Source organism: Chlorocebus sabaeus, chromosome 14, assembly GCF_047675955.1.
Source record: "Chlorocebus sabaeus isolate Y175 chromosome 14, mChlSab1.0.hap1, whole genome shotgun sequence".
NCBI classification, from domain to species: domain Eukaryota; kingdom Metazoa; phylum Chordata; class Mammalia; order Primates; family Cercopithecidae; genus Chlorocebus; species Chlorocebus sabaeus.
The window spans coordinates 26,916,271-26,944,161 of record NC_132917.1 but is presented as its reverse complement, the minus strand read 5'-3'; the positions used below and the strand labels follow the sequence as shown (position 1 = coordinate 26,944,161).

The following is a 27,891-nucleotide window of genomic DNA, read 5'->3' as shown; positions in this document are numbered from 1 at the left end:
TCAGCACAAACAGAGTAACATGCTCCTGCTGAGTCCCAAAGAGCCATGAGAATGCCGAGTGTGGGCACACAGCCCTAGCCAGAGCCCTGCCTGGTGAGGCTGCTCTTATCATTTGGGAATCTGCTCAATTTTCTAAAAGAAAGCTCCATTCTACTACACTCAGCATCAAGGGGCAGCTCAGCTGTTTATTAAGTCAGTAGAAAAATGACTGTACAGGTTTAAGGTGCAGGAATGAAGATGGGGCAGACTGGGCCCCAGCATCTGAGGCCCCACCCCCATGCCAGAGAGCTCCAGTCCAGAGCCTGAAGTGTGGTCAGCACATGTGAGCTATCTGGATGTCCAAGAATATCTAAGTGTGCTGCCCCCGTAGGGGGCACTGGAATTCCTTGCCCAGCAGCTGGGCCTAAAGAGAAGAGGCTGAGAAAGCCAGGCCCTAGAAACGGCCCAGCACGGTGGCTAACAGAGCCATGCGGATGTACATGCCATTCTCAGCCTGGCGGAAGTAGGCTGCGCGGGGGTCCGAGTCCACTTCCACGCTGCAAAAAAAAAAAAGGAAGTGTTATCGTGCAGGCCATGGATGGCTTGTCCAGGACTAAGTCTCCTCCCCTCCACCAGCCCCAAGGCAGTCTCCAACTCTGATGCTGCACCACCTTATCTCGTTGACACGGGGCATCGGGTGCATCACCACCATCTTCTTCTTGGCCCGGGTCATGATGTGGGGAGTGAGGATGAACTGGCCAAAGCACTGCAAGGCAGATGGGGTCCCCGTTAGTGCCTTGAGGTAGGAGTGGCTACAGAGGACACAAGTCTGGGCTCCACTGTGGCCCCCTCCACACCCACATGCAGCTATGGCAACTGACGGACATGAGGTTTAATAGCTCTGACCCAGCCCTCAGCCCAGCCTTTCTGTCCTCATATCTGATGCCCTATGGCAGCAGCCCTGGCTTCTTCCTCAAGCCCAGCACTCACAGCTTCATACTCCTGGGTAGAGCCAAATCGTTCCTTCTGGATTCGAGTCATGTAAAGCACATCAGTGTCAGGCAGTGCCTCCTCAATACTCTCGAATTCCTCCTGGAGGGTGAGGAGAGCCATGGTGGATGCAGCACTGGGCTCTGACTGCCCAACCCACATCTCCATGGCCTCCAGGCTGGGCTGTGAGGGTCTCACCTGCTTGGTGCCGCGGGAGGCCACAAAGGCCCGCACAGTGGGTGGCATGCGCAGGCTGGGAGGTGCCACGTAGCGCAGGCTGACACGATACTGGGTGAGCAGGCAGGCCAGGGAATGTACTGTGCGTCCGTGCTTCAGGTCACCCACCATTGTGATCTAGGGGAGGAACCCAGTCACCACAGGGATCCCAGACTGGGTTCCCCCCCGCCCCCCGCTACATCATTTCCAAGCTTTTAAAAGTCCCTGGAGCAGAATGAAGGCCTCCTTGATGCAGCTGTCCTGGACCAGGGTAACCACTTCTTGCCTCCCTCTCTAGATCGTACCCTGGCAGGGCCCCAACCCCTGCCACCACCCTCACCGTCATGCCATTGACAGTTCCCAGCTCCTCACGGATGGTGAAGATGTCCAGCAGGGCCTGGGTGGGGTGCTCTCCGACCCCATCCCCAGCATTGATCACTGGCCTCCGGCAGTGCTTGGCGGCCAGCTGGATAAAAGGGGAAAATCCTGTCTTTTGCAGCTCAGAGGCCCCCCAACTGCCAGTCCCACTCTTCCGGGGTCCCCTCACTCATCTGGCCCAACCTGAGACTTGCAGTCACAGAAAATGTGGGTAGAAGGGTTCTCAAGTCCCTGGGTCCAGCCTTCTTAACCCCATCTCAGTACCCAGGCTGGCCTCACCTCCACTGCTCCAGGCTGGGGGTGCCGGAGCACGACGACATCAGCATAGCAGCTCATGGTCTGCACAGAGTCACCCAGGGATTCGCCCTTCTGGACAGACGATGTGGCTTCCGAGAAGCTGAGCACAGCACCTCCCAGCCGGGCCATGGCTGCTGCAAAGGAGCTGCTGGTCCGTGTGCTCACTTCATAGAACATGGAGGCCATGACCTTACCCTGGGGAGAGAGCAAGGTGGAAGGTGTACGTATGCGTGTCCACCCTGGGGGAACCACAGGTGGGCACCACCACCCCAAGTGATATTTGAGGGATGCTGTGAGGACCCTTCTGCACCTAAACCTTCCCTGTGACCTGTCAGATCCTTGACGTTTCCACCACTGGTGTCACTCTGAGCTAAAGGCTCTGCCTCCAGAAAACCACCCATCATTAAGTGAATGAGCCGGGGAAGGAGGACATACCCTAGCTCTCTCCTGTGATTGCAGCAGCCCAGACCAGAAGACCCCACTAGAGGGGTGATGGTCTCATGCTCAGGGCCTCCCAAGTCAGCTAAATCCTGCTTTGGGGAGGGAAAATGTGGGGGGAAGATCTATAGCAGCAGAGGGATGGACTAACATAAGGGGACAGGATGGCAGGGGTAAGACCCACTCTGACCACTGTGTAGCCCTGCCCTGATGCTGCCCAAGGGCAGGCAATGGCTTGGAGCCTACCCCCAGCCCTGATCCTGACCTTCAGGATGTCGAGGCTCCGCTCCTTCTGCACCATCATACGCAGTGTGTGTGCCACATTGAACAGGTGAGACATCTAAGAAAGAGCCCAAGTTAGCTAGAAAGGTCCTAGCCCCAGCTTTCCAAATCCTCAAAGCTCTGGGTGGTCCCATCCTCCCTGCCCCAGGCACCTGATCCTTGGTGAACTGCTGGACGGACAGGATATGTTGGCCCACTAGTGAGTGCAGCAGGGGTGAGGTCTGGGGGTGCAGCAGGCCAGGGGTCCCCAGGTTCTGGGGAGATGCCTGTCTAGGTACTGGTGGTGGAGGGTAGCAGGTGCCATCAGGGGTTCCCATCAGCTCTGCAGTGAGGGATGGGGCAGAAGAGGCTGGTCAGAGGGTTCTCCTCCTACCAAGGCCAGATCAGAGGTCCCCGAGGTGAGTGTGCGTCAGGGTAGAGTCTCACCTGGCTCAGCCACCTTCCGAGAGGACTTCTCCTTCGGCTCCTCAGCTGCAAACAGGACAAGAGGACAGATATATATTTATGGCTGAGGTTTGGAAAGAAATCCCATATTCCCAGGAACTCTGAATCACAGTGTATGTGTTAAACCAATTCACAACACAGTAATATAGCAGGTTAGGGGAGGGCAGGGGACTGCAGCAGCTCTGGGGACAGACAGGTGGCTTCCATGGGGCTGTGTTTTATGGGAGCAGTGGTGCCCTCCCGGGGCTCTCCTAGTTGGCAAAGGCATCCTAGGCAAGAGGAACGGCCAGACTCACACCAACCAACAACCTGGATTTACCCCACGCTCTGCTGCCCCGTGGGATCCCAGCTCCTGGGCGGAGGAACACAGCTGCCCACAACAAAAAAGGGCATGTGACAAGTTGTGAGATGCCTACTCACACTGGGAGACTTGTTTAGGCAAAGGATGGCGCAGCAGATCAGACAAGGATAAAGGGATGGAGAGGAAGACGTGTAAGTAGAGAAAGGTGAGGCGCTGGGAAGAAGTGGATCCTGTCCCTACACAGCCTCTGAGTCACAGGAAGCCCACTCTTACCTGGCAACCCTGGATCGGAGGCTCGATGGATTCGGGGCGGCAGATGGAAGCGGCCATCAGGAAGCCCTGGGATGCCACGGCGGGGCCTTTCAGGTGTCTGGAGGGATAACAATGGCCCAGAGTTTTTTTTTTTCTTTTTCTTTTGAGATGGAGTCTTGCTCTGTCGCTCAGGCTGGAGTGCAGTGGCGTGACCTTCTGGGTTCAAACAATTCTCCTACCTCAGCCTCCCAAGTAGCTGGGATTACAGATGTGCATCACCACGCCTGGCTAAATTTTGTATTTTTAGTAGAGATGGGGTTTCACCATGTTGGCTAGGCTGGTCTTAAACTCCTGACCTCAGGTGATCCGCTGCCTTGGCCTCCCAAAGTGCTGGGATTACAGGCATGAGCCACTGCATCTGGCCAGGCCCAGCGTTTTTAAAAAGTAATTGGCCCAGCTGGGTTAAGAGATTGAGACCATCTTGGCTAAAACGGTGAAACCCCATCTCTACTAAAAATACAAAAAATTAGCCGGGTGTGGTGGCACGCACCTATAGTCCCAGCTATTCAGGAGGCTGAGGTAGGAGAATTACCTGAACCCAAGAGGCGGAGGTTGCAGCAAGCTGAGATCGCGCCACTGCACTCCAGCCTGGGAGACAGAGCAAGACTCTGTCTCAAAAAGAAAAAAAAAAAAAAAAAGTAATTGACCCAACCCCACTTCAAATTCAGTCCCTCAAGAAAACCGCAACTGTTCCTGAACCACCAATGAAAATGTTCAAGTTGTTTATCCTGCCCTGGGACTAACACCTCCCAGCCCCCTAGCCCAGTAGTGTAGATACCGTGGTCATCTCACTGGTGGTAGGGGCTGAGGGTGGGAGCTGAGGAACAGCCCCCTGTGGCCACTTCCGTACATCCTGTCCATAGCCCGGGGGCACCAGAACCTGCAGGCAGAAGGCAGGGCACTCAGGAGGGAGCAGAGAGAACTCAGGTCCTAAAGGGGTGGATGTCAGCAAGGACAAAAAGCACCTTGAGAGAGCTGTGCCCCCAACCCCTGGTCCAGGGCAGTGGTGCACATAGTGGGACAGTGTAGATGTGCTGGGTAGGGAAGAAATGAATGTGCTGTGGAAGAGGCCACTACTGAGATCAGGCAGGGGCTACTTGCGTACCTGCCCGTCGATATAGGCAACTTCCCCTCGTAGGACCACACGGCGGATGGTGCCCTTCACCTTCTGCCCTTCAAAAGGTGTCCAGTGGGCCTTGGAGAAGGGCATGTGGCTGGGGATTGTCCACTCATGCTCCAGATCCACCTGCCCAGAGGACATGAGTTATGCTAGGGAAAGGCTCCCCAGAGAACAGACCCTAGGGCTGGAGAGCTCCCCTCCTGCTCTGGGCCTCATCCCCACACCTCCACATAGGTGTCCTCCTGTGGGGGCAGGTGAAAGATGCGCCGAGGATTGTGGTGCAATCGCTGCAGTAGGTCGTCCAGGCTGAGCCGGCCCTCGCTTACAGCTGTCAGCAGTAGTGGCAGCATGGTCTCTAACCCTGGGAATCCAGGTGGGGGCCTGGACCCACACTTCTCCTCCAAGGTATGGGGAGCTGGGAGAAAGAAAGCCATTACCCTCAGGACCAATCACCTCCACGTCTGGGAAGTCACCCACACCCCAGGACTGCACTTCAACAACCTCCTTACGCTCACTACCACTCCCGATGCTCATTTTTTCTGGGAACTGGAAATGAGGGCAACAGGACTGCTGCGATCTTCTGGAACCCACACTTTTACCCATGTATTCTTTCATTTGCAGTTTTACTCACTGGCTCATTGATTCTTTCAACAAGTATTTATCAGGCACCTACCTATCACAGACCAGGCACCCTAGAGGCTAGGGTCTCATATAGATCAAGACCCTGTCCTTGTAGAGTCCTGAGGCCTGGTTCCCATTTTCTTGCTAGGGCTGTTCCACAAGCCCCACTGGGCAGAGGAGGTACATGCTGGATTCTCTCACCATGGTCTGAGGCAAAGCAGTCAATGACAGCCATGTTCTCCCACAGGGCTTCCACATCCTGGCGGGAGCCAAGCTCAGGCCGGACCTCCCCCTTCCCAGGCCCCAGGCGCTCCAGGTCATCATGGCTTAGGAACAGGTGGTGGGGAGCTACCTCGCAGGTCACCGGCAAGCCCCGTGCCTTTGCAGCTTTAATTAGCAGGATCTGAGGAACAATGGGAAGATCCAGAAAAGGCACCATCCATATGCCCTGCCCTACACAAAGTCCCATTGGCCAACATCCCTGCTGAAAAAATGATGATGTAGACCTGCAAGGGCGCTGGCTCGAGACCCTCCTCCCACTGGCTCAAGACTCTCCTCCCGCTGTCTCCTGCCCCCAAGGACTACCCTGACCTTTGGTGTTACTAGGAAAGCAACAGAGACAGCAGGAACTCTGTTATACTCTTACCTCCTCCTTCCGTGCCACGTGACATATGTGCACTGAGCGCTGAGTGAGCTGAGCCACCATGAGGACAGCAGCCATAGTTTGCTGCTCTGCGTGAGCCACAATGGGGAGGTGAGAGGGCCATGTCTCGAAATGCTGGGAGCAGAAAGAACTGATGAGGAAATGTGCAGAATTTTTTACTGTGCTCATCAGAGCCCAGAACCCCCAGGAGCTACCCTGAATCCTCTCTGCTAGGGGCCCACAAGCCAGGAGACACTGGGTGGTGGCCTCCTGCCACATGCACACTCCCTACCTCCATCCACTGGACCACGCTGTCCAGCCGCAGCTCAGAGAAGGTCTCATTGAGGTAAAGCTTCAGCCCAGCTGCAGACCCGGCCACGGTGCCCAACATTCCTGCATTTTCAGACGAGGCCCCAAGGAATAAGGCAAAGTCGCAGCGGGCGCTAGCCTCTGCCAGCTGGAGAGGATACACAGAGGTAAGGCTCATTGGCACCCATGCCCACACAGGCTAGTCTGGCACCAGTGGCCTGGGCCCATGGGGAGGGGCAGAAGGAAAAGGGCTCAGGGAAGCAAGGGTGGCTAGTGGGGGCATGTGGGTCTCCAATACCAGGAAGAGGGGTGCAGTGGCTCACCTTCTGGGCCAGGGCCAGAGCAGGGGCGTCAATGATGGGGGGCCGGGTATTAGGCATGGCACATACCATGGTGATACCCCCAGCCAGGGCAGCAGCTGTGCCTGAGGCAAAGTCCTCCTTATGTGTCCCACCTGGTTCCCGCAGGTGCACATGGACATCAATCAATCCTGCGATAAAATGGAAGCAGCAAGATTACGGGAAGATTCAGAAATAGGAAGGATGAGCTGGATGCGGTGGCTCACGCCTGTAATCCTAGCACTTTGGGAGGCCGCGGCAGGTGGATCACCTGAGGTCAGGAGTTCGAGACCAACCTCACCAACATGGTGAAACCCCGTCTCTACCAAAAATACAAAAATTAGCCTGGCATGGTAGCACACGCCTATAATCTACTTGGGAGGCTGAGGCAGGAGAATCGCTTGAACCTGTGGGGCAGAAGTTGCAGTGAGCCGATATCGCACACCACTCCCTCTCCAAAAAAAAAAAAAAAAGGATCTTCAGGCCACTGTGGATCAAGGAATGAAAGACTGAGAAAGATTCTGGGGTCTTCACAGTCTGTGCAGTCCAGGACAGAGTGTGGGCGCCCCAGCCATCCTTCACCACACTGAGGGCCTCTATGCCAGCGGCTGCCAGTGTCCAAAAGCCAAGTTCTCCCCAAAGACTTACCTGGCAGTCGCACAAGCTTTTGGGAGGTCATACAGTCAATGTGCACCTTCAAAGGTGGGGCTGGCCCGATCTGGCCTAGGGCCTGCAAGTGGAAAGCAGTCAGCTTTGATTTAAGGGAAGGGTGATTCTGGGAGTTGTAGGGAGAGATGTGGGTTTTCCCATAAACCAAGCTCTGTATTCTCTATACCCACCGTCTCTCCCTCTGTAGCCACGAAGCTTTATTACTAGCATGACTGTTCCACACTCACTCCTCCATCAACACCGGCAGTCTCCCTCCCAGACTGCCTCCCTCCCATGCCTAACTGAGACATGGGTCTCAGTTACCTCCACGAAGAGTTTGGTGCACTTGATATCAATGATTAGGGGCACGGAGAAGTCAGCGGCCAAGCGCCGGGTGCGGTAGCCCTTGGTGACAAAGGAAGAGAGACGCCGGCCCCCAGCTCCACGCATGGACAGGTTAATCACCAGCTCGAAGTTTTTCTCAGCTAGCTGCTCCAGGATGCTCCGCTGTGGTGGGCACTCACCATCCACGGCCTCTTCAAAGTGCCAGTCCACAGCTGTTACCTGCCAACCCAGAGTCAAGGTCAAGGCTAAGCTGAGCCTGGCAGGGGTCAGGAAAGCTAACCTTAAGGGAGAAGAGCTGGCCCAGGAGCCCATGATGAGGAGACTGAGGACCCATAGGGTGGGGACCGAGGGCTGCCTCTATTTGATATTGGCAAAGTATATTTCTTGACAGGAAAGATATCTACACTAAGTAAATAGGTTACCAGGGACTAGGTGCAATATGAGCTCACACATATGTACACAGAGAAAATTCCGGAAGGAAAAATATCAGAATAGTGGTAGAGAGACTATAAGAGACTTTTCTCTTTGCTTCCTGTGTATTCTGCTTTCTACATGGAATATAGCTTATTAGTATAATGGTAATAATAAAAGCAGGGGAATAGGAGAAAATCATTTTTTTTATTTTTATTTTTTTTTGAGACAGCATCTCACTGTTTCCCAGGCTGGAGTGCAATGGTGCATTCACTGCACACTCACAGCTCACTGCAGCCTCTACCTCCTGGGCTCAAGAGAGTCTCCTGCCTTAACCTCCTGAGTATCTGGGACTACAGGCATATGCCACCATGCTCAGCCCAGATAATTCTTTGGTGAAGTATTTTCACCCCCTTGGGGAAGGGCAACAGTGGGGTAAGTTGCCAGAGTTCCTGTACCTTGACTCCATGCTCAGTGTAGAAGTCAGCTGTGCCGAGACTGGCATAGAGGCTGTAGCCCAGGCTCTCCAGTAGTCGCACAGTTGGGAGTAGCTCACTTTTGTTCTGAAACCAAACAGAAGGATGAAATTGTTTTCTTCCTGTCTTCCATTTCAAGGTCAGCCCTGGCTCGGAGAGCCACGGCCCTTGGGAAATCCACATGGATTCTGGTACCTTATAGCTGCCAATGGTCAGCAGGATATTCTTCTTGGGGATCTTAAAGCCAGTGCTTAGCATGGCCTTGAGGTATGCCTCGCAGCGGCTCTCCCCAAAGCCGGCTACCTCGCCAGTACTGGTCATTTCCACACCCAACACCACGTCAGCACCCGCCAAGCGGGAGAAGGAGAACTGAGGCACCTAAAGGAGCAGGAGGGAAGAGAGAGGGCCAAGGTGTGAGGGGACCTCCTCCCTCACCAGCAGAGACGGACACGGTCCCCTGTTCTTGATCTCATCTGAATGGCAGGGTCAGCCTGCCCTCTCTGTGTGCCCTACTGCTTTCCAAACATACTTGGGGTCGTCCCTCAGGTTCTGCTTAGGATGCGCCCTTGCAAATAAAAAACCTTACAAGCTCTGCAAATAAAAAACCTTAACCATCCTTCAAAACTCAATTCAAATAGCACCCCTTCTCTCAAGTCTTCCCAGATCACCCCTTTTGGAAGCAGCACCTCCTGTCTCTGAACTCCTGCAGCATTCTGTTTATAGGTCGAATATGTAGTTTTATCACAGCCTGTTCTATACCAAAGTTTTTTTGGGGATGCAACTTCTCTTCCCTCCTATTACCATAAAGTAAGCTCCTAAGGGACAATGACCACCTCATTACCCCCATGATCCGGCAATGCCTCGCAGTCAGTGCCTGGTTTACATGCTGATTGACAACTCTGTGTGGTGAGTGACCTCTCTCCCGCTATTCTTCTGCTAACCCCAAGGGTTTCAATATTCTTTACCTTTACTCCCACGACTCCAGAACCAGTCATTAGCCCCACAGGTTCCACTTCTTCTCCCATGATGACCCGCGTGGCCAAGGCTACTAGGTCCACGCCCAGTGTCTTGGAAACGAAGGGGAATGAGCGAGAGACCCGTACGTTGCATTCAATAACTTTCAGCTGGTCATCCTGGGGCAGAGAAGACTGGTCAGGCCTTCTGCAGGATGGCCTTGCTGACACTATCTATAGGCCTAGACTCTTCCTCTCAGTCACCAGTCTCTGGGGGAATCAGACTGAGCAGGGTTCACGGTGACTAACTGTCATAAGCTCCAATACCTCATTAGCTCCAGCTATAGCCCCTTCCCTCAAGCTTCCCTGCCTACTTAGGTGAAGGTAGGAGACAGTACAGGGCTTCATGGCACTGTGGCCCTTTAATTCTTTCCTTTAGCCTTACTACCTTGGCAATGAGCTGCAGATTGAAGGGTCCTGTGACCTGTAGCTCCTGGCCCACAGCATGCACAATGGCTTTGATCCGCTCCAGGGTTTTGGCAGTGATATCTTGTGGGGGGGTCACCAGCGTGGCATCACCGGAATGCACACCTGCATTCTCCACATGCTCAGAGATGGCGATAGCTGCCACCACACCATCAGAGGCCACAGCATCCACGTCAATCTCCTAGTGGGGGGACACAGACAGTGTGACGTACGGCCACTTTCTTCTCCCACTTACTCTAGGATTGTCTCTTCATTTACCGAGCCCCACAGAGCCCACTGTTCCCAGCCCTGGTGCCTATGATTCTGCTGGACCAGAGAAGGAAGTCTCCTCCAGGGCTGGCAGCATGCCCTCAGAGACTTCGCTGTCTGCAGCCTCCCACCTTAGCCTCCTGGATGAACTTGGAGATGACCACGGGATGCTCTTTGGAGACGGCTGCTGCGCTGCTCAGAAAGCGCTCCAGGTCCCCATCCGTGTAGGCCACATTCATAGCAGCACCACTCAGCACATAGGAGGGGCGCACCACACAGGGGTACCCCACGGTCCGGCAGAACTGGCGAGCAGACTACAGGAGGCAGGGAGCTTAGCTGGGTTGTTCACACTCACCCCCAAGAATCATCCAGCCTCCAGGTATCCCACCAGGTCCCAGCCCACCTCGAGGTCACTGAGCTCCCTCCACTGAGGCTGGCTGATACCAATGGTGTCAAGGAGCCGGGAAAACTTGAAACGGTTCTCAGCCGAGTCGATGGCTTCAGGGGAGGTGCCCAGCACCCGGCACTGCTGCCGATGCAACGCCATGGCCATGTTGTTGGGCAGCTGTCCACCCATGGATAGGATCACACCTTCAGGGTTCTCGAGCTCATAGATGTCCATCACCACCTACAGTGCAGGGGAAGAAACAAGCGGTGGCAGCAAAAGAGGGCAGGAATCTGAGCCTTCCTGCTCACTGCTTCCCTCAGCCCCCAAGTTTAAAAGAATCTTAGGTCAGTCAGCTGTTCCACTCGACCCTGGCCACACAAGCTACCAGGAAGCCCCCATTACCCCTCACCTCAAAAGAGATCTCATCAAAGTAGAGTCGATCACACATGTCATAGTCAGTGCTGACTGTCTCTGGGTTATAGTTCACCATGATGGTCTTATACCCCATCTGCAAGAGGGAGGGGAAGGGTACTTAGCAGTCAGGAAAATCATAGAGAAACTAAGCCAAAGCCCCTACTTCAGAGAGTGCCAGCACAGCTTCCTCTGAAAGAGCTGTACAGGACCCCAGCCTTGGGAGGGAAGGAGGTACAAAGTGATGGGGAAGAGATTCATGTACCATGTGGGGCATGAGAGATGGCCTAAAAGGACCCCCGCCCCAAAGCTCTGTGACCAAAGTAAATGACGGCAATTAATAGGAAATGCCAGGATCAGTGCCAAGCAATTGCTAGAGATAAACAAAACAGCAAAGAAACTGGAATGAAAATGCACTCTCTGACCTTTCGGAGCTGCTGGATGCAGCCTACAGCACACCAGTCAAATTCAACGCTAGAGCCAATACGGTAGACGCCAGAGCCAAGGACTAAGACATGAGGTGTTCGAAAGGTGAGGTCGTGGGTGGTGCCCCAGTATGTTAGGTACAGGTAATTTGTCTGGGCTGGCCATTCAGCTGCAACTGTGTCAATCTGTTTCACCGCTGGACAGATCCCCAGTTCCTGACGCAGCTTGCGAACAGCCAGCTCTGTGCTAAAATAGAAGAAGGGTCTGAAACACAGGCCCAGGGAGTAGGGTACAGACTGATAGAGGGTTGAGACCCCAGGGCAGGGATGAGAGAAAATGTCCTTGGAACCAAGGTCAGAAGCCTCTAAAGCTCCCCACACTCTCCTTCCTCCCTCCCAAGGGTCCCTCACTGATACCAAGGTTCTGCCCCACATTTCTCAGCCGGAAGCTCTCATTGCCACCTCTGACCTCAGAACTGCAAGGGCAATCTGCTTGTCTGAGAAGCCAAGACACTTGGCCTGTTGCAGCAGGTCTGGAGGCAAAGGCTGTCCACGGTGTTGTTCTAGCAGCTGGGCATGTGTGATGATACGCTTCATTCGGTGCAGGAACCAGCGGTCGATGCGTGTGAGCTCATACAGGCGGTCCACCGAATAACCAGACCACAGAGCAGCTGCCACCACAAAAATCCGCTTATCTGTTGGAGTCTTCAACTCCTGATAGAAAGGGGGTAGACAGAGGGAAGCTACCACCAGCCCATCTAAAAGCCTGAGCATGCGTAGCTGCCATTGTCTCAGGAAGGGGAAACTGTACATCAGAGCATAGGCTGTATAATTGCAAAAACCTGGATACCAATCCTGGGTCTACCTCTCACTGGCTATGTGGCTTTGAGTAATTTCTAGAACCTAAGTCTCAGTTTCCTCATCTGTAAAAACAAATCTGGTAATACATCCTTGCGTGATAATGAGACATCTCAAAATTCTCAGCAAACTGAAAACAAAGCAAATGTCCAATGATAACTGCTGCTAGTGTTACTGGTAACAAGCTCATGGTCTGGGGGCAATGAGAAGCAGGGTCTATTTTAGGGGTGTTACCAGGGGAGGGGAGCAACTTACCACATCGCTGGCTGGTTTCACTGTGTGATCAAAGCCCACACAGTTCTCATCCACCATGCGCAGGGCCTTCTGGAAGGCCTCCTCAAATGAACGCCCAATGCCCATGACTTCACCTGGAAGAACAGAATGGAAAGATTGAAGGTGTGGAGGTGGAAAGGGTGGAAGGAGGGCACTGCCCATAATGCCTATGGTTTATAGTCAACACTCTGGGAGATTCCCAAGGCAAGTCACATGATGGTGGGATTCATGGTGTTCAACGATTAAGAAATCTTAATGGCCGGGCGCAGTGGCTCCCGCCTGTAATCCCAGCACTTTGGGAGGCCAAGGTGGGCGGATCACAAGGTCAGGAGGTTGAGACCATCCTGGCTAACATGGTGAAACCCCATATCTACTAAAAACACAAAGAAATTAGCCGGGCATGGTGGCGGGCACCTGTAGTCCCAGCTACTTGGGAGGCTGTGGCAGGAGAATGGTGTGAACCCAGGAGGCAGAGTTTGCAGTGAACAGAGATCGCGCCACTGAACTCCAGACTGGGGAACAAAGTGAGACTCCCTCTCAAACAAAACAAAACAAAACAAAACAAACAAAAAAAGAAATCTTAACTTATAGCTCTTTTCCCTGCCATTTTCATGGATAAGCTCAGGTTTTATGCTTATTAATGAATATAGAATCAATATGCCTAAAACGGGCATGGGGATACTGGAATATACCCCACATACTGGATACTGGAAGTTTATCACAGTGGCCCAAACCACTGATGGCTGTCCAGTTATTGGGCTTGATTTATTTACATAATGATAACACCATCTGAAATTCTTTAAAACTTATTTTAAAAGTGTAGATATAATAGGAAGATGAGTCCTACTACTCATCCACGCAAAGTAAATCACATTTACAACCATCATTTTAGAATTTCTCTTTCTGGACTTTTCTTCGTAGGTTTTTTTTTTTTTTTTTTTTGTAAGATGGAGTTTCACTCTTGTTGCACAGGCTGGAATGCAATGGCGCAGTCTCAACTCACTGCAACCTCTGCCTCCCGGGTTCAAGCGATTCTCCTGCCTCAGCCTCCTGAGTAGCTGGAATTACAGGTGCATGTCACCACGCCCGGCTAATTTTTGTATTCTTAGTAGAGACGGGATTTCACCATGTTGGACAAACTGGTCTCAAACTCCTGACCTCGTGATCCACCCACTTCGGCCTCCCAAAATGCTGGGATTACAGGCGTGAGCCACCGTGCCGGGCCCTTCATAGGTATGTTTTACATATGATCACAGCATACATATAATTTCCATCCTGTGTTTTTTCATCATACATTTTCCCACATTGCCACGTGGCCTCATAAACACCAACTTAATTCTTTTTTTTTTTTTTTTTTTTTTTTTTTTTTGAGATGGAGTCTGGCTCTGTCGCCCAGGCTGGGGTGCAGTGGCCGGATCTCAGCTCACTGCAAGCTCTGCCTCCCGGGTTTACGCCATTCTCCTGCCTCAGCCTCCCGAGTAGCTGGGACTACAGGCGCCCGCCACCTCGCCCGGCTAGTTTTTTGTATTTTTTAGTAGAGACGGGGTTTCACCGTGTTAGCCAGGATGGTCTCGATCTCCTGACCTAGTGATCCGCCCGTCTCGGCCTCCCAAAGTGCTGAGATTACAGGCTTGAGCCACCACGCCCGGCCCTTAATTCTTTTATGAGATGGAGTTTCGCTCTTGTCACCCAGGCTGGAGTGCAATGGTGATCTCAGCTCAGTGTAACGCCTCCTGGGTTCAAGTGATTCTCCTGCCTCAACCTCCCAAATAACTAGGATTACAGGCATCCACCACCATGCCCGGCTAATTTTTGTATTTTTAGTAGAGACAGGGTTACACCATGTTGGCCAGGCTGGTCTCGGCCCCCCAAAGTGCTGGGATTATAGGCGTGCACCACTGTGCCCGGCCAACACCAACTTAATTCTTATATGATTTGCCATAATTTAACTGCTAACTGAAGGACATTTAGCAATTTTTTTTTTTTTTTCCCTGAGATGTAGTCTCACTGTGTCACCCAGGCTGGAGTCAGTGGTGCAATCTCAGCTCACTGCAACCTCTGCCTCCCAGGTTCAAGTGATTCTCCTGCCTCAGCCTCCTGAGTAGCTGGGACTACAGGTACGTGCCACCATGCCTGGCTAATTTTTGTATATTTTTTAGAGATGGGGTTTCACCATATTGGCCAGGCTGGTCTCAAACTCCTGACCTGAGGATATGCCCACCTCAGCCTCCCAAAGTGCTGGGATTACAGGCGTGAGCCACTGCACTTGGCCCATTTAGCTTTTAAGTGTTTACAATTAGGCAGTCCTGGTGGCTCACACCTGTAATCCAACACTTTGGGAGGCTGAGGCAGAAGGATCACTTGAGGCAGATTGAGACCAGCTTGCACAACATAGTGAGACCTCTCTCTCTACAAAAAATAATTAAAAAAAAAAAAAAAATTAGCAGGGTGTGGTGGTATACATCTATAGTCTCACTCCTCATGAGGATGGGGTGGGAGATTACTTAAGCCTAGGAGATGCAAGCAGCAGTGAGCTACAATCACACCAGTGCCGGGCGCGGTGGCTCAAGCCTGTAATCCCAGCACTTTGGGAGGCCGAGGCAGGTGGATCACAAGGTCAGAAGATTGAGACTATCCTGGCTAACATGGTGAAACCCCGTCTCTACTAAAAATACAAAAAACTAGCCGGGCGTGGTAGCAGGCGCCTGTAGTCCCAGCTACTTGGGAGGCTGAGGCGGGAGAATGCCATGAACCCGGGAGGCGGAGCTTGCAGTGAGCCGAGATTGTGCCACTGCACTCCAGCCTGGGAGACATAGCCAGACTCCGTCTCAAAAAAAAAAAAAAAAAAAAAAATCACACCAGTGCACTCCACCATGACAGAATAAAACTCTGTATTTAAAAAAATTAAAAAAAAAAAGATTTTCATAATTTTATAATTATAAGTTAGGCTGTGATGTTTTCTTTATTTTTTTTTAAACAGACAGGGTTGGCTGGGCATGGTGGCACATGCCTGAAATCCCAGCAGAGGCCAAGGCAGGCGGATCACAAGATCAAGAGATCAAAACCATCAATGTGGTGAAACCCCATCTCTACTAAAAATACAAAAATTAGCTGGGCATGGTGGTGCGTTCCTGTAGTCCTAGCTACTCAGGAGGCTGAGACAGGAGAATCATTTTAACCCAGGAGGCGGAGGTTGCAGTGAGCTGAGATCGCGCCACTGCACTTCTGCCTGGCGACAGAGGAAGACTCCGTCTAATAAAAGGAAAAAAAAAAAAAAAGCCAGGCGCAGTGGCTCACGCCTGTCATTCCAGCACTTTGGGAGGCCGAGGCGGGCGGATTATGAGGTCAGGAGATCAAGACCATCCTGGCTAACACAGTGAAATCCTGTCTCTACTAAAAATACAAAAAATTAGCCAGGTATGGTGACGGACGCCTGTAGTCCCAGCTACTCAGGACGCTGAGGCAGGAGAATGGCGTGAACCCAGGAGGCGGAGCTTGCAGTGAGCCGAGATCGTGCCACTGCACTCCAGCCTGGGTGACAGAGCAAGATTTCGTCTCAAAAAAAAAAAAAAAAAAAAAAAAAAGATAAAAGAGACAGGGTCTCGGCCAGGCACAGTGGCTCATGCCTATAATCCCAGCACTCTGGGAGGCCAAGGTGGGCAGATCAACCTGAGCATGGGCATTCAAGACCAGCCTGACCAACAGGGAGAAACCCTGTCTCTATTAAAAATACAAAATTAGCCATGCATAGTGGCACATGCTTGTAATCCCAGTGACTCGGGAGGCTGAGACAGGAGAATTGCTTGAACCCGGGAGGCGGAGGTTGTGGTGAGCTGAGATCACACCACTGCACTCCAGCCTGGGCAACAAGAGTGAAACTCCGTTTCAAACAAAAACAAAAACAAACAAAAAAGACCCTGTCGCCCAGGCTGGAGTACAGTGGTACAGTTACGGCTCACTGCAACCTTGAACTCGTGGGCTCAAGCGATCCTCCCACCTAAGCTTTCCAAAGTGCTGGGATTAATCATAGCCACCGTGCCTGGACTGGGTATGATGTTTTCTGTTTTGGATAATTTCCTTAGGATAAATTTCTAGAAATGTAGAGGCAATAGGTAACACAAATTTTACAGCCTTTGATAAGTACAAATAACTACAGAAGTCTGTGCTTTATAATACAAAGTTTAACCAACCTAAGAAGTGGGCATAAACAGTATCTCATTTAACTAGATTTCTATTTACTAATGACAGGAACCGTCTTTTCTCCAGGTTTGCTTATTGATTTCTTCTTCTGTAAAGTTTTGTTCATCTCCTCTGACCATTTACTCTAGGGGCTTAAGTATTTCTTACCAACTGCATTTTTCTATTTACAATTCTAACATTTATGTTGCTTTAAAAAAGTTTTAAGAACACTACGATGCTAACAGCAGTGTTAAGAAAGCAGATTGTGACTTATTTTGTTCGATTTCTTTGTAACTGTGGTTATAAGACCTTTTATTTTGAGATTTGTTAAAAAAGAGAAACCTAACACATGCATACACATATGCCTAGAAATGTATGCAGTCATAGACACATGGCCGAATTAATCAATCTCTGTAAGGTAAGATTACAGGTGACTATTGTTCTTTGGTTAAACTATCTTTTCTTGTTTTCCATGATTCATGTTTCTTACTTACTTGTATAATAAAAGTTACAAAAAATTATCAAAGACCATATTCCAAGAATACTTGAATAGATACAAAACAATTAAATGTCTCATCTAGGAACCAATCTTTCATTGGCCTATTTTCAATCCACTTCTTTTTGCCACAATTTAATTATGGCTTCATTCCCATGTTTATTCTAATTTTCATATAACAGAGATTCATCTCCAGAAGGAACAAATTGGCAGTCTTGCAGAATTTCTAAAAATTCTGAAATAATATCTGAGCTTAGACTTGTTTAAAGGCCACTACTGCTCTAAATGGAAAGCTGGAGCACCACAAAATGCTCTTATCTATCAGGCTGGTGGCACTCTGTCTGGTACATGTATATTTTTGTTTTGGTTAAAATGTGTTAGAGTATGGTCTTAGGCAACTAAAGGGATACCACAAAGAAACATACTAACTCAATTCCAACATGCTCTGCCACTGCTGGGTAATGTTACAGCCATTCATCATTCACTAATAAATTTCCTTGTCACCAAAAAGGTCTATGATGCCCTGCTCTGATGTAAACATCATAATAAAAAAAATGTCATTTAGTGGCCAAAGCAGAAAGTGCCAGAGGAGGAGATACTGTAAAAATGAGATGAGGTAGTCTGGTGGCTTGCACCTATCCCGGAGATTCTGTATTCCAACACAGATTTCCAGATGCCTCCCCGACTCCTGACGAGGACTATAATCTTAGTTTGAAATGTCTCAAGCACCTGCTCCTATAGGGGCTAAAAGACCACGCCAGGGAACTCGGACATTTGAGATTACTGGTCATGGGGGGCCCCATGGGAGTGCCCGGGGAATGAGTCTCACCAACGCTCTTCATGCAGCTCCCGATCTTTGTGCTGACTCGCAGGAACTTGCTAAGGTCCCATCGAGGAATCTTCACCACACAATAATCCAGGCTGGGTTCAAAGGCTGCTGTGCCCCCTGTCACAGAGTTCCTGGGGTCCAGCAGGTGGGGTGCCAGAAGGACAGTGAAGGAAGTGTAAACGGTGAGCTTCCAGATAGCTCTCTCCATTCCCACAAATATAGGCCAATGTCCTTTTCATCTTTCCTGTGCCATCAATATTTTCTTCAGCCCCCGACCCACTTCCCCACTGTGATTTCTCCCTCATCCTCGTACCTGAGCTCAGGCAAAGGGATGCCCAATGCTAGCTTGGCTGCCACATAAGCCAGTGGATAACCTGTGGCCTTACTGGCCAGGGCAGAGCTGCGAGAGAGCCTGGCATTCACTTCAATGATGTAATACTGCAAAGAAGGAGAATAAAGAAAAAAAGTCACCGACCTAGAAGCCCCTGTCTAGCAGAGGTCTCAGAAAGGAGAGAAAATAAGCCCTCTCCAGAGGGATGGCTAGCAAAAGCACCCTCCCTAAGGCCCAACCCCAGTAAAGGAGATTCCAGCTTCTACTCCAGGGACTGTAAGGCCAAAAGACCTCAACTTCAAGTGCCAAAAATTATGCAAGCAGAGGGGGTAACAACCACACTATCAGCTCCAGAGCCTAAAGCTTACCTGCTCAGACTCAGGGTTCAAGGCATACTGCACATTGCACTCCCCAACAATTCCCAGGTGCTGGGTCACCTTGATAGCCGTCTGCCTCAAGAGCTGGTACTCCCTGTCATTCAGTGTCTGGCTAGGGGCCACCACTATGGACTCACCGGTGTGGATGCCCAGTGGGTCCAAGTTCTCCATGTTACACACCTGTGAAGGAGGGTGCCATGGAGGTCACTGCCAAGCAGAGTCAGGAGAGGCAGAAGGCTACACTCCAGGGTCCTGTTACCTCTGGGGCTGTACCTAACCTGGGTCTGAGGGACATAGAACTCTCAAAGATCTTAGCCCAGGCCTCTGCTCTTCCAAAAGCTCATCCTGCCTGACACGACTCCCATCCTTCCCCCATTTACTCACCGTGACACAGTTTCCATAGGCATCTCTCACCACCTCGTACTCAATCTCCTTCCATCCCTTCAGAGACTTGTCTACTAGCACTTGGTTGGTATGGGCAAAAGCTGAGGCCACGAGACCAGAGAGCTCCTCCCTGTTAGAGGCAAAGCCAGAGCCCAGGCCACCCAGGGCAAAGGCTGAACGCACTAGCACAGGGTACCCCAGCCGTTCAGCAGCTGCCTGGGCCTGCAAGGAGTGGAAGAGATGAACAAACAGGTTATTCCCCACTGCCCAAGGTGTGCCTGACCCACAGAAAAAACGATATGAAGAAAATAACACAGCCAGGCACAGTGGCTCACGCCTATAATCCCAGCACTTTGGGAGGCCGAGGGGGGGGTGGATCACCTGAGGTCAGGAGTTCAAGACCAGCCTGACCAACATGGAGAAACCCCATCTCTACTAAAAATACAAAATTAGCCAGGCACGGTGGCGCATGCCTGTAATCCCAGCTACTCAGGAGGCTGAGGCAGAAGAGTCGCTTGAATCCAGGAGGCGGAGGTTGCAGTGAGCCGAGATCGCACCACTGTACTCCAGCCTAGGCAACAAGAGTGAAACTCTGTCTCAAAAAAAAAGTAAATAACACTACCAAAGAAAACACCACCATTCTTCCTTTACCCAAACACCCCTCCAACCTGTTCAAGAGAATTTGCTGCCTCGCTGGGGGCCACATGCTCTCCGATCTCTGTCATTCTGGCAGCAAAGGCCCGTCGATCCTCAGTCAGCTCAATGGTCTCCACCGGTGTGCCCAGGACCCGGACCCCATACCGAGCCAGCACCCCGGCCTTGGTCAGCTCTACACCACAGTTCAGAGCAGTCTGGCCCCCAAAAGTCAGTAACACACCATCAGGGCGTTCATTACGTATCACCTGAGGACAGAGAGGGGAGTTACAGGCATCAGAACCTTGTGGGTAGAGAGGTAATCAAAGAAGTTTAATAATGCAGCATGACCACTGGGCCCCCTGCCCAGTCCTCTTTTCATTCCAGCCTTGCCCCAGTCATACCTGGGTTACATAGTGAGGTGTTATAGGAAGAAAATAGACCTTGTCAGCCAGCCCCTGGGAGGTCTGCACTGTGGCAATATTGGGGTTGATCAGCAATGTCTGGATGTTTTCCTCCTTCAGGGCCTTAATTGCCTAAAAGGACAAGAATGGCATCTCAGCCTCTGCTGAAGAAGCAAGATTGCAAACAGCCTTAGGGCAGCATTCTCCTCTTCTTTCCCTCCCTGTACTCTTGGCCCCTAATAATTGACTTCTATTTCTTACCACATCTCTCTGTACATTCCCCAAATCTGATTCATTTCCTCCCTACAACCTCAGCCCTTCTCCTTAAGACTGTTTCCATTCTGGAGGGTCACACACCCAGAAAGGTGGGGAGGGGGATGCCTCACCTGAGAGCCCGAGTAGTCAAACTCTCCAGCTTGGCCAATGGAGAGGCCCCCTGAGCCCAGGATGAGAACCTTTCGTGGTGGTGGAAGCCCAGAGCTGGGAGTGGGAATCCCAGGGGGACAGAGGCGCTCAGTCAGCCGCTCTCTAACTGTGGAAGCAAAGAAGGTCATAGAGCTGAGCTGGACCCAAGAGGTCAACTGGATTAGCTCCCTCACTTTCAGAAGAGTCCAGAGCAAATTACGCATCTAATGAGTAGCAGAGGGAGGACCAGAATCCAGAACCCTGGAGTTCCTTTCAACAGAAGCTTAAACGGTATCTTGGGTTGGCTGCCACCCACCCCCAATCCCCTTAACCTCCTAGACATCTAGGAGTTGCCCAGGGTATGTCCACCTTATGCCCATCCTGGAGCCAATCCTGTTCTTAGGTCCACAACCCAGTTCTACTCAGGATCTTACCTGTCTGGCCCCCAGGATTCCCAGCTGTGGCCTCTTTCACAGTTTCCAGAAAGATATCGAAAAGCAGTTCCATATCTGAAGGGCCAGCTTGGTGCTCTGGGTGAAACTGGACACTATTAAAGAGATTGCATCATGAAAGCCATCATGGTCCCTGGCATGACACTGGCAACCTCGGAAGTGGGTAGTGGGAAAGAGGGCTGCCGTGCTTTACTTTTCCATCATCAAGCGCCACAGGGCTTCAAAGTTGCAAAGACCTAGTAAACTAGGCTCACCTGAAGAAGGGCAAGCTGTGGTGTACAATGCCTTCATTGGAACCATCATTGGCGTTGGTGAAGAGAGGAGCCCAGTCTGCTGGCAGTGAGTCTGTCTCCACAGCAAACCCATGGTTCTGCGATGTCAGAAAGCAGCGCCCAGAGCCCACCAACAAGCAGGGCTGGTTATGGCCTCGGTTCCCATATCTGGAGGTAGAAGCATGCTGAGTCACAGGCCTCGCTCACCCTCTCTTCACTACTGAACCTATCCCAGCTCTCACTGATCTCCTCTTCTCAGGAGCCCCGCTCCTGTTTCTGTTTTTTTTTTTTTTTTTCTTTTTGAGACGGAGTCTCCCTCTGTTGCCCAGGCTGGAGGGCAATGGCACAATCTCGGCTCACTGCAACCTCCACCTCCCAGGTTCAAGCAATTCTCCTGCCTCAGCCTCCAGAGTAGCTGGGATTACAGGCGCATGTCACCATGCCTGGCTAATTTTTGTATTTTCAGTAGAGACAGGGTTTCACCATGTTGGCTAGGCTGGTCTTGAACTCCTGACCTCAGGTGATCCGCCCACCTTGGCCTCCCAAAGTGCTGGGATTACAGGCATGAGCCACCTCACCTGCAACCTCCCGCTCCTATTTCAACAAGAATAAACGCCAACTCTCTTCTCATTCCTGAGACACCCCACCCCTCATGCCACAAGTATGGGCCCCTTCTGCTCCCCATAAGTCCCACCTCATCTTGTAAGTCTTGGCCCCAATGGCTAAGGCCAATAGTTGGTGTCCCAGGCAGATCCCAAAGACAGGTCGAGGATTAGGCTCAGATAAAACACGGCTCAGCGTGGATACGACACTGGGATAGGAGGCAGGGTCACCAGGCCCATTACTTAAGAAGAGACCCTCATACTCTAGAATGGGCAGAAAAGATGACATCAAAATCAGTATTTCAATTACAAGAGGCACACCTGTGGCCCCTCAACCCATGAGAGTGTAAGTCCCAATGTCTATTTTCTTCACTGCAACTCATACTCATTGGACCAAGGGATAGATCTTCCACCCAAGCTGTTTGTCTGAGGCCCTGAACAGGCCCCAGCTACTCACCTTGGCTGTCTAGTGCATGGTCCCAGGGTACCACAGTGACCTCAGCCCCACGCTGGCAGAGGCATCGGATCTGGTTATACTTGAGGCCACAGTCCAAAGCAAGGATCCGAGGGGCACCCCCTGTATTGAATACCCGTGGAGTCTGAGAAATAAAGGAATAAAGGGCAACAGTTAGCAGCTGTGCTCAGTGGGTGTAAGATATGCCTGCACCAACTCTTACCTTCAAAGCCTCCTTTGATTCTCTCCTGTGTTTACCCCCCAGTTGTGGGCAGAATATAACTACTGTGCTAGAGCTTGCAACACTCTCCCACTCTACCTCTGTACCTTAATGGAGATCTCTGGTACCAGGGGGCGGGCATTGGGGTCCAAGAATGGCAGGGATGAAGGTTCTGTTCCATTCTGGACCAGCTTCCCCAGCAGAGACCCTTGTTCTCGCAACTTCTTGGTCAGCTCCCGAGTGTCTACTCCTGTCAAAATAGCACAGTCTTAGGGATCACACTCCCCCAACTCAGTCATCTGTGAGGTCAGACTTCCAGAAGCACTTCCATTCCAGAGCCCTAGTCACACACAGCTGTTCTATGTGCATCAAAATCCTGGGCTATTGTGACAGAAGTATACTACCATGAAGCATTCCTGCCGAAAATATCACGTCGGAATTGGACAACTCTAAATATATCCATTTATAGAAAATAAAATCAAGGGAAAAAAAGAATACGCTAAGTAACACCACAGGAATGTAACCAAGTAAGTGCAGACTATGGGATACTAGATACAGGAAAAAGACCTCTTTTCAAATAGCTTACAAGGTCCACAGATTAAGAGACTTATCAACCAAATGCAACGCATGAATCCTGTTTACAGCAAGATTCAAATAAACAGGAAAAAAAAAAATTAGAGGAAATTTTAAACATTGTCTGGACACTTGTATTGGGGAATTATTAATTTTTTTAGTGTATGATGTTATTATGGTCATGTTTTTTAAAGATTCCTTTTGCATAGATGTTGAACTATTTGTAGATGAAATGATATGATGTCTGAGATTTGCTTCAAAATCATCCAGTGGTGGTGATGAAATAAAATTAGCCCTGACCTGATGATTATGGAAGCTGGGAGTTCCTTTCTGTGTTGGAAATTTTCCTTCTGAGTGACAGTTCAATTCTTTCACCCAGCCCAACTCCAATCTAAATCTTCCAACTAGCACAGTCTTAGTCAGGTCTCAGCAGACTACAGAAACTTGATTCTTTCCATCCAGGCATGCTGTGCTCTGTCCAGATATGCCCATGCTTGCCACCATACCTTGCAAACCAGGGATGCCATGCTGCTGCAGCCACTCATGCAGGGTGCAGGTGGCACTCCAGTGGCTGGGAGTAGGACAGCACTCTCCCACCACCAGTCCTGCTACGTGGATGCCCGAGGATTCAAACCACTGTAGATGGAAAGATTGTGAGAAGCCTCAGGCCAGGTTATTTTTTTACAGCATTTTCCCCACTGTGTGGCCACAGACCCTATATTCAGTCACACTGAATGGCCTTCAATATACCAAGCTTTTGGTGCTTTTGCATAGATATTTCCATTTACCAACAATGCTCTCTTCTATATGAAACACAACCCACAGGCCCAGGGTACCCAGTTGGTCACTGAAAATGACACTTTCCTTTCTTTTATTTATTATTTTTTTTTTGAGATGGAGTCTCACTTGTCGCCCAGGTTGGAGTGCAGTGGTGAGATCTCAGTTCACTGCAACCTCTGCCTCCCAGATTCAAGCAATTCTCCTGTTTCAGCCTCCTGAGTAGGTGGGACTACAGGCGCCCACCACCATGCCCGGCTAATTTTTTATATTTTTAATAGAGATGGGGGTTTCACCATGTCAGCCAGGACGGTCTCAGATCTCCTGATCTTGTGATCTGCCTGCCTCTGCCTCCCAAAGTGCTGGGATTACAGGAGTGAGCCACCACACCTAGCCATTCCTTTTTTCCTTTTTGAGACAGGGTCTTGCTGTTACCCAGGCTCTGTACTCCAGTACAGAGTGCAGTGGTGCAAACACACAGTTCACTGCAGCCTCAGTCTCCTGGGCTCAAGTGATTCTCCCACCTCAGACTCCTGAGTAGCTGGGAAAACAGGTGTGGATCATCGCACCTGGCTAATTTTTTGAATTTTTTGTAGTGACAGGATCTCACCATGGTGCCAGGTTGCTCTCAAATTCCTGGGCTCAAGTGATCCTCCCACCTCAGCCTCCCAAAGTGCTGGGATTACAAGTCATGAGCTACGCGCCCCACCTCTTTCTTCCTTTATCTAAAACTGAAATCACAAATCTCTACTCTGTGAAGCCCCTCCCACTCACCCAATACAGCTTATGCCTCCATCTTAGAGCTCTCTTAATACTTTATTTCCTCTCTTGCTATTTACACGGTATTATGAATATGTATGCGTCTTTGTCACGAAGCAGAACTCAAGAGCAAGGCACATGGTGTCAGTCAGACATTTATTGAGGTGCAGGCATTGCAGAAGATGCTGAGAAAAGAGCAATGAACAAAAAAAGATGAGGTTCCTGTCTTCATGTCGTTTATTTCTGATGTAGGGAGCCAGAAAACAAGGTAACACCCATATAAATATTAATTATATAGTGTGATTAAAAACTGAATAAGATAGGGAGGTACAAAATACATTACCAAATGAAAAACAAAGGTTCAGGGCACAATACTAAGCATGCCCCCCAAACTTCATTTTGGATTATTTTTAAAAAAGGCGGGGCATGGTGGCTCACGCCTGTAATCCCAGCACTTTCGGAGGCCAAGGTGGGCGGATCACCTGAGGTCGGGAGTTCAAGACCAGCCTGATCAACATGGAGAAACCCTGTCTCTAATAAAAATACAAAATTAGCTGGGCGTGGTGTCCCACACCTGTAATACCAGCTACTCGGGAGGTTGAGGCAGGAGAATAGCTTGAACCCAGGAGGCAGAGGTTGCAGTGAGCCGAGATTGCGCCATTGCACTCCAATCTGGGCAATAAGAGCAAAACTCTATCTCAAAACAAAACACAAATTTAAAAAATTAAATAAAAAAAGATAATATACCAGCCTGGGCAATGTGACAAAACCTGGTCTCTACAAAAAATACAAAAAAAGTAGCCAGGCATGGTGCCAGGTGCCTGTAGTCCCAGCTACTTGGGAGGTTGAGGTGGGAGGACTGCTTGAGCTCAGGCGACAGAGGCTGCAGTGAGCCATGATTATGCCGCTGCACTCCAGCCTGGGTGAAAAAGTGAGAACTTGTCTGCCCTCCCACCCCCCAAAAAAACAAAAACATGTTACTCAATAGACTCAATAGATAAGCGTTTAATAGCTACACAGAAACAGAAAGTTTAAGTGGGAGGGATCAGCATATTTAAACTGCATTCAGCTGGGTGATGAAGAGTTTAAGGAACCTGCATTCTGAGACTGTCCAGGGATCTGAAGGATAGTTTGGCAGAACTCTCCCTGGCCAGGTGGAGTAATCCATTTATATGTGTGAGTGGCTCCAAGAGGCCTTTCCCATCCTGGTACTAATAGGGCCTCAATTTTGTAGTTTCATAAACTCAAATTTTGTCAGTGTGCCTAGACTTGACAAAGGTGATGACTGACATAGGTTAACCAAATTCACAAGATACTGCACTATCAACTAGAATGCAGTGTATTTATAGGTTTGTGATGAACCTATAAATTCCTTTCCAGAAGAACAATATGTATGTCCTCCATCCGGAGCTCTCTTTCCCCAGTGTCAGGGTGGCTGGGAAGGCAAATTAAGAATTAAAGGCTTAGACACCTGCAACGAGGCCAAACAAATTTTGAGAACTACTACTCTAGGCCAGATTGACTTCCTCTATTACCTTAATTACTATATGTTGGGTTTTTTAATGCTTGAACTGTCAGAGGGCAACTTAGTTTCCAAATTTCAGAGGTGAAGGAATAGGGGAAATCTCAAGTAGGAAGAAACTCAGTTTTCTCACCTAGAGGTAAGAACACAACTGAAAAGCAGAAAATCAGGCAAGACCATGTCAGTAGGTCTAGAAAATGATAATACCACTGGTTTTGTAGGTAAACTGGCACTCACTGTCACTGCGAAGAATGTGACCCTAATTTCCAGTCTCTTTCCACTGATTTATGTAGTCCTAAAAAGCACTGCTCCCATCTGACTCTGCTGCTAAAAAAAACCTTCAATGGATCCCTTACCAAATTAAGCTGACTCTGCTTTGGCTTCAAGTCCCTCCATGCCTACTGTATCTAACTTATCTGCAGGCTTTTTTTCTCATGACTTCTGCATTCCTAACAAATTGGACAAGGCTGTTTCCCTTACACCTCTTTTACATTCCTTGATCCACGCCTTCACTACATACAGAATGCTTTCAACTATGCCTAGAGCCTTGATGCCCTTAACAAAGGCGGTAGCTTTTCCCTCTGAGGCCTCCAACACTCTGTGCCTCCGAAGGTACTTAACAACCCCTGCCTAACTACAGTTAGTAGTAGTCTCAGTCCTTGACTTATTACTTCAGTGGGTATGTTTTCTGCACGATGCCCAGCGGGGTGTCAACATCTCCTACTTCACTAATAGTTAACAATTACTGATTTGAAAGGAATGTAGAGAAAGCACTGGGTGTGGCTACCTTGCAGAGACCGAACTCATCCATATCATCTGGGGGGATGCCATAGTTGCCGATCAGAGGATACGTGAGCACTAAGATCTGTGCCTTGTAGGATGGGTCAGTGAGGGCCTCAGGGTAGCCGACCATGCCGGTTTGAAACACTGCAAGAAAGAGGCAGGGCTGGGCTCCGGCAGGGCACCCTTCGGAACACCTCCCGCGGGATGAGCACACCCCAGTGGAGGCTGCCTTGGTCGCGAGGGGTTTACGGCGCTGGGGCCCATGGGCACCGAATGGGGGGAGGGGGTGTGCTGGCGGGAAAATGGCGGGGTCTGGACGGGGAAGGTTGGGCGGAGAGGCGCATCAGAGCGTGGGATAAGGTCTGCAGCCTAACCGGGCTTGCTTACCCACTTCCCCGGCAGTCGACACGGCGGCCCCAAAGGGCTGGCCCCGCAGGACCGACCCGTCCTCCAACACTAGGGCCGCCATGGGAAGGGAGCTCAGAGGCGGGGGCGAGTACGGAGAAGCGGGAAGGACTGCAAACTCCACTGGAACCACGTGAGGACGGCGCGCCGGAGTCGGTCCACGTGGCTAACGGCGCGCGGCGCTGGAGAGAAGCCGGGCGCGGCAGCGCAGGAGCCTCGGGCGCGCTTGGCGGCGGCAGAGACTGCGGCGGCGCGGACACAAGCGGCGTGAGGGGCGGCGCCGGGCACGTAAGGGGCGGGGTCGGCGGAGCCACGGGGAGTGAGCCCTCGTGGTCTCCGCACTGCAAAACCAGGGGAAACCCGAAAAAACCGGCTGCCCTAAAGCAGTCCCTCCCACCGCAAGCAAGAAACACGTAAACGCAGGGCGCCTTTCCTTAAAAAGA

General features: G+C 50.7%; 1 protein-coding gene across 1 annotated transcript; it reads right to left on the bottom strand.

Annotated features, from left to right (window-relative positions):
- Nucleotides 1-165: 165 nt before the first annotated feature.
- CAD (carbamoyl-phosphate synthetase 2, aspartate transcarbamylase, and dihydroorotase) lies at nt 166-27,792 on the bottom strand. Its single transcript, XM_007971162.3, has 44 exons — nt 27,431-27,792; nt 27,048-27,187; nt 23,709-23,838; nt 22,737-22,879; nt 22,413-22,554; nt 22,048-22,219; nt 21,336-21,521; nt 21,064-21,176; nt 20,611-20,756; nt 20,225-20,356; nt 19,856-20,089; nt 19,188-19,409; nt 18,795-18,983; nt 18,409-18,533; nt 18,096-18,226; nt 12,574-12,686; nt 11,930-12,174; nt 11,461-11,707; nt 11,034-11,132; nt 10,640-10,864; nt 10,368-10,550; nt 9,950-10,168; nt 9,514-9,681; nt 8,744-8,926; nt 8,531-8,635; nt 7,641-7,880; nt 7,317-7,398; nt 6,654-6,820; nt 6,314-6,478; nt 6,025-6,156; nt 5,580-5,781; nt 4,982-5,172; nt 4,743-4,883; nt 4,416-4,517; nt 3,599-3,695; nt 3,007-3,051; nt 2,733-2,902; nt 2,564-2,638; nt 1,843-2,055; nt 1,526-1,651; nt 1,168-1,323; nt 970-1,071; nt 651-745; nt 166-536 (listed from the first exon to the last, which is right to left on the bottom strand). Exons 1-44 carry the CDS (start codon nt 27,510-27,512, stop codon nt 434-436), a joined length of 6,678 nt encoding a protein of 2,225 aa, XP_007969353.2. The 5' UTR covers nt 27,513-27,792; the 3' UTR covers nt 166-433.
- Nucleotides 27,793-27,891: the final 99 nt, after the last annotated feature.

Coding starts and splice junctions, on each gene's coding strand:
- CAD (XM_007971162.3), bottom strand. CDS start 27,512: ATGGCGGCCCTAGTGTTGGAGGACGGGTCGGTCCTGCGGGGCCAGCCC. Junction 21,522..22,047: donor GCCAAGACTTACAAGATGAG/GTGGGACTTATG, acceptor TTCTACCTCCAG/ATATGGGAACCGAGGCCATA. Junction 7,399..7,640: donor GCACCAAACTCTTCGTGGAG/GTAACTGAGACC, acceptor TTCCACTTGCAG/GCCCTAGGCCAGATCGGGCC.